A 6,785-nucleotide genomic window follows, 5' to 3' on the forward strand; every position below is an offset into this window, starting at 1 on the left:
AAAGATTGAGTCTTTATAGGTAGGAAACATAATTTAAAAAAGACACCGCAATCACAAAGTAAATGACAATCTTAGATGATAATAATGAGCTTCGTGATAGGGTCTGTTTGAAATCTTGTTGTGGGCTGATTACTGGAGAGAGTTGAACTTGCACTAGATGATTAGATAAGGGTTTCAGTGCAATGACATTAGCAAAAAGTGGGAATTTGAAGAATGAGTAGGAGATGGCTCGTTTCTTCTCGACATATTGGAGAATTGAAATAACTTTTTTTGAAAGTATTTGAAGCTGTTGCTTGAGGTGTATTTGGTGTGCTTGAGTTTGAGAGTGAAACATTTCCTTAAACATGATCCTAACTTCTTAAATAATGGTTCGTCGAGCCACTTGACCCAACATGGGAGTAGTGTGTGTTGAATGAAGAAATAACAATATAAGTTCTGTTCTTACTGTTACAAGTTGAAAAGTCATGACTAGGATCACAAAACCTTCTTTGGGTTGCAAAGGAGGGGTAGGGCAGTGCTACAAAACAAGAACGAGATATCAAGCCTGGAGAGTAGAGTTCCACTATTACTTATCTAATTGGTGATATATATTTAAATAATATACAATTAGTTATAAAATTAAAATTTATAATTAATTTCTAAATCATAGTAACGTTTTGCCAAAATTTTTAAAATTTTACTAGTTAAGCTTGCATTCCTAAAAAATAATACACATTTCTTTTTATGTCACCGAATATTCCATCAAATAGTACTTTATTCCTAAATTCATACTATTTTTTTTTGTTACTTATGCAAAAGAAACACAGCCTTAATCATGAATAAGTACCGGGAAATGTATATATACGATAAAAAATTAAATAACTCTAATGATAAATTAATATAATTATATGATATTATATTAATAATATAAAATATTATGAATATATATTTACATGATATAATATTAATAATAATGATAATATTTTTTCCGTCCCACCAAATAATGTCAATTTTTCTTTTTTGGTTGTCTCATCCAATTATACGGCTTTCTATAAAAGAAAACATTAACAAATCTATTAACAATTAAATTTCAACTAATTAAAATCAATCTATTTAGGTTGTATTTGTTTTTTTTTTTTCTTAAATTTGAAATATTTTTATATTAGGTATGTGAAAATATTTTGATAAATAAATAATAATATTTTGTTTGAATTGTTGATATTTTATCAATGTAAAATAGACATTATATATTATGCGAATGTGTATTATATTATATATTTTATAATATTAATTGTGAAATATATTATAAGTTTTTTGTTGAGTAAACATATTCAAATTTTTTGTCCGTATTTATTTCAATAATGTATCTCTAATTAGAGATAAAATATATCGAATTATCGAAATAACTTGTATATCATACTAAAAAAACCCCAAAATTCCAAACTTTCGGCATACTAAAAATTTCAGTTCCGTATGATATTATACCGAACCTTTTTGATACAATATCAATATATAATTTGACTCTATCGATATATATCGAAATATCGAAATTATTTTGGTATACAATGAAAATAACATACTTAAGTTGATATTTTAGTATTCAACATATTGATATATATCGATAATTTGGTATATTGACACAAAAATTATTGTTTTTATTTTTTCTTAAATTATAAAATTATTTTAAATTTGATATTTCAGTATGAAGCGGTACATATTGATACTTTCAGCATACTGAATTCTTAGTACGGCACGGTACATTTATTTGTTACCGAATTTTTAGTATACTAATTTTTTGGTATAATATCGGTATATTTTGTTTAATATAACGGACATTTCTGAACAATCTAGATATAATTCGGACTCGAGTGGCGCTGAACAGAGCTGAATTTTTTTAAATAAAAATAAAAATTAAAATATTATATATTTTAAACAATATATATTTCATACTTAATAAACACTAACTACATATTTGGTTAAGATTTTGGATTTTGGATTTTGGATTCGATTTTGAATAGTAATTTTTTTTTAAAAAAAATGAATGGTTATTTGATGTAATATATATAAGAAATATTAATTTTCTGAATGTATAATTGATTTTATAATGTAAAAATAAAAAATAGATTCTGCAAATATTTGTTTGGGGGCATAATCCTAGCCGGAGGAACAATGTCTTAAAGATGACAATAAGTTGCCATTTTTTGCTACTTCTGTTGCACTTGAATCCTTATTTGGTCATTCTTCTAGCCCAAGTTCAACTCTCTCTGGTAATTGGCCCAAGACTTGGACCTTATGATGATGCTAAGAATTGTTATCTAAGTTTGTCATTTAATTACTTTGTGATTCTTGTATATTTTTTAAATTAGGTTTCCTATTTGCAAAGATTGAATCTTTATTTCCTAATTTATATGGGACTTCTTCTTTTAGGAATTCCTCGATAGTAAATATTGATGAATCTATCATATTGTGCATTTTTTATTTTTTTTTATATTGCACAGTTTAATTAATATTTAAAAGAAAAAAAAATTCTTTATCTATTTTGGCATATGATATAGAAACTATTAAATGTTGTCAATTTGACGCATAAAAAGTTTTTGAAGGTAGCAACTTATACTTTTGTGACTGTGTGATGTCCTTTCTGTGGACAAAATGTACCTAACTCATCTCGAGATCATTAAGGCATAAGTGGAAAAAAATAAAAAATGAATGGTTATTTGATGTAATATATATAAAAAATATTAATTTTTTGAATGTATAATTGATTTTATAATATAAAAATAAAAAATAGAAATTTGATTTGATTTGATACGTTAAAAATAAAAAATCTAACTAAATACAAAAAATTGTAATTTATATTTAAAATAATTATAATGATAATTTATTACAAATAATTCAAGTTTATACTTATATACTTTTTTAATTATTAGTATTTTTACAAATACTTAAATCAATCATTTATCTAAATATAAAAATTATTTGCGTTAAAATTAATTTACTTTTATTCTATCCATAATATATATAAACGCATATAAGCATATTACAATTATCATATCAACTAAATTTAAAGCAATTAATTTTCTAATACACTTTTCTTGCCATGCCAAAAAAATTTGGGACAATAGAGTGGAATGGAGGGAGTACATAATAATATCTTATGAATATAATAATAATTATTATTATTATAGTAATAATAATAATAATATTATCTCAATATTTTTGCATGCAGCCCTTGTAAAAGTCATATTTTTCTTTCATTCTCTTTACTTTTTGTCTAGATTTTATTTTATATTTTAGTTAAAGACTTTTGAGAAAATTTTGCTATTTATTAATTTTTTTACTTTGAAAACATATGGTTTTCCTGTCATTCGAATTTATTCTTTTTTTTTCATTTAAATTTATTTTCATTTTATTTTTTTAGCTAAAAAAAAACACTTCTTCTACTATTTTTTATACCTTAAAATAAAAGTTTATATTTTTATTTATTTTTTTAAAAACTCATGTTTGGTCAAATAATCATATTTTTTTACAACCGAGGGAGTATATAATTATTTTTATTAAAAATAAATTTTATATTAAAAATATTACATTAATATATATTTATATCGTATCATTAAAACTATTCAAATACAATTTTTTTACTATTTAAATTCACACCTAAATCTGAACCATCAACCAAACAAGAATGAAATTCAATCAAAATAGACATTTTGATGATCCCTAAATAAGTGATATTATGTGTATATACATATACATATAAATCTTATTGTCATATCAAAATATAATATATAAAAGCAGTTAGTTCATTGTGATAATTAAGAATTTCATTATTCAAACCGTAATATTAATATTGTAACTTAATTTTATTACAGCAATGATCATAGCTACACTATATAACACCACAAGGACATCTATCTCATCAGCTCATCCTCTCACAAAAAAACATCAAAACAACATTATGGCTGATCTCATAGCCAAGAAGTCATTTTTAATTCTTACATTTCTTAGCCTTGTCTTGACACAGCAAGTTGCTGCAGGCAGTGTTGTCTCTAATTCACAGAAAGATAAAGAACCCTTTTGTATGTGGACGGATAAGCATACTGTGTCGATAAATGTCGACATGCCCGACCCCAACAGCGTAACCTATCACTGCAAATCAGCCGATAACGATCTTGGCACTCACACGGGCAATTGGCACTGGTTCTTTTGCGAACATTTTATCATGAAAACATTGTTCTGGTGTGATTTTATGTGGGGATCGAAGAAACGATCCTTTGAAGTTTTCAATAGTAAAACAAGGCTTAAGATTTGTGCGAAAGACTGCACATGGTCTGTGAGAACAGATGGATTTTATGTTAAGAAAGGCAAACAGGATGTGAAGATGTATGATTGGCAATGACGACGTAGTAATCGACTTGAGGGAGCAGTTTATCACATGTTTTTTCAAAATAAGATGATATATGTTGTCGATTGATTATATTAAATTCTCTATAAACACCCCGTGTCATAAACCTTTTGTTTATAAATATTCAATGATTTATTTTTGTTGTTGGATTTTAGTCTAAATTTTCGATGTTTTGAACTACAATTTCAAAAATTTTGCAATATGTCAGTATATCTTGCCATGTCAAAACATTAACCAAAATTTATGAATTGAAAATCAATTATGAAATTGGAAAATTGATTTTTATTGATTATCAAAATAAGGGTCTATTTATAAACAATATAAAACACTCATTGACTCAAATATTAATAGTCAAATCTATGGAGACAAAATTTAAATATAAATCTACTAAATTCTAAAACCGAATATCTAAAATATCTCAACATTTCATCTCTTAATAGTGAAAGTTTGCTCTGTCTTTACCCGTTGATGTAGGTCATTTTGATCGAACCACGTATATTCTTGTGTTGTTTAAATTCTCGTTCTTATTTCTTGTCATTGTTAAAATTTTGCAGATATTTATTTGGGGCCATAATCCTAATAGGAGGAACAATGTCTTAAAGATGACAATAAGTTGCCACTTTTTGCTACTTCTGTTGCACTTAAATCCTTACTTGGTCATTCTTATAGACCAAGTTCAATTCTCTCTGGTAATCGGCCCAAGATTACAACTGATTTGCAATAGACCTTATGATGATGCTAAGAATTGTTATCTAAGTTTGTCATTTAATTACTTTGTGATTGTTGTATATTTTTTAAATTAGGTTTTCTATTTGCAAAGATTGAATCTTTATTTCCTAATTTATATGGGACTCCTTCTTTTAGGAATTCCTCGATAGTAAATACTGATGAATCTATCATATTGTGCATTTTTTTTTTTATATATTGCACATTTTAATTAACATTTAAAAGGAAAAAAAAAAATTCTTTATATATTTTGGCATATGATATAGAAACTATTAAATGTTGTCAATTTGACGCATAAACTAAAAAAAGTTTTTTAAGGTAGCTACTTATACTTTTCTACTGTGTGATGTCCTTTCCGTGGATAAAATGTACCTAAGTTATCTCGAGAGCATTAAGGCATAAGTGGAAAAAAATAAAAAAACAATTAATAAAAATAAAAATTGTAGACTAAGCTATGCTGCAGTACTAAAAAAATTAAAATTTATTTATAAAAATTTAAAATTTAGTTAAAAATTTTTTGTACTAAAAAGTAATGAATTTATAGAAAAATAATTTACTCATTATATTATTATATTTTAATATATAATATTTTTATAATTAATAAAATTTTATTTTTTACAATATAATATTAATATTGAATATGCCTTTATTATTTAATATTTTAAAATATGTAAAAGTAGATATAAATTGATTTTATTAAATATATTACTCCCTCCAAATATTGTAGATATGAGAATTTATATAAAGTATAATTAGTAAGTAATTAAGTAATGTATAAGTAAAAATAATTATAGATTAAAATTAAGATAACTAAATAGTTTAATTAAGATTGAAAAATTTATAAATTATAAAGTTTAAAATATGATAAAAGTATATCACTACAAGAAAAAATTATTTTTGTAACAAAATTATTTTGTCTCTAAATCTATTTTTTCCGTTACTAATGACATTAGAGACGGAATTAGTAATGGAATTACGTTAGCTACGTGAACTTTAGGGACGGAATTCCGTCACAAATATATTATTTTTTTGTAGTGTATAATCATATTGTTTTTTAAAAAAAAAAAGACAAATTAAGTGGGATGTACCGAAATAGAAAAAATGGACAATTTATGTGGAAATGAGGAAGTATCATTTAAAACCTTAATGTAAATTAATGATAAAAATTCTCTTAAAAATTTTAAACACTATAAAAATTATAAAATTAAAACAAACAACAAATATAACTTTTAATACAACATAAATAATAATTAGCATTTAGATAATTTTTAATACAACTTAATAAAAATAACAACAATAAGAAACAAAATACAAGCCTAAATTTAATAAATCTAAATGCAACATATATATGTAAGCAATATTTAAAATAATTCTTCGAACGGTTTAGCTTTGACAAGTTGATCTTATTATGTTAACTTATCTTTTTCTACTACTGAGATGTAGAGTTTCATTTTTGCAATGCATTTGTTGCTTCTATTTTTTCTTTTTTCAATTGTGTCATGCGAGCGAATTGTGAGTTTTTAACTCTTCAATATCATAAGAAGTAGCTGAATTTGAAGAATTCTTCTACACTCCTTTGCCTTTATTCTTGCATACCTTCATACCCGGAGGACGAACTAAGGAGAGTCGTATTTCCCTCACTATGTGGTGTTGTTGGATTCGAATTTGACGAATACCC

General features: G+C 24.7%; 1 protein-coding gene across 1 annotated transcript; it reads left to right on the plus strand.

The window, feature by feature from the left end:
- Positions 1-3,934: 3,934 nt before the first annotated feature.
- Positions 3,935-4,375, plus strand: LOC127257280 (S-protein homolog 2-like). The gene has a single exon (XM_051283660.1). It carries the CDS (start codon positions 3,935-3,937, stop codon positions 4,373-4,375), a length of 441 nt encoding a protein of 146 aa, XP_051139617.1.
- Positions 4,376-6,785: the final 2,410 nt, after the last annotated feature.

Source organism: Andrographis paniculata, unplaced genomic scaffold (assembly GCF_009805555.1).
Source record: "Andrographis paniculata isolate CXL003 unplaced genomic scaffold, ASM980555v1 Contig57END, whole genome shotgun sequence".
NCBI lineage: Eukaryota > Viridiplantae > Streptophyta > Magnoliopsida > Lamiales > Acanthaceae > Andrographis > Andrographis paniculata.

Coding starts and splice junctions, on each gene's coding strand:
- LOC127257280 (XM_051283660.1), top strand. CDS start 3,935: ATGGCTGATCTCATAGCCAAGAAGTCATTTTTAATTCTTACATTTCTT.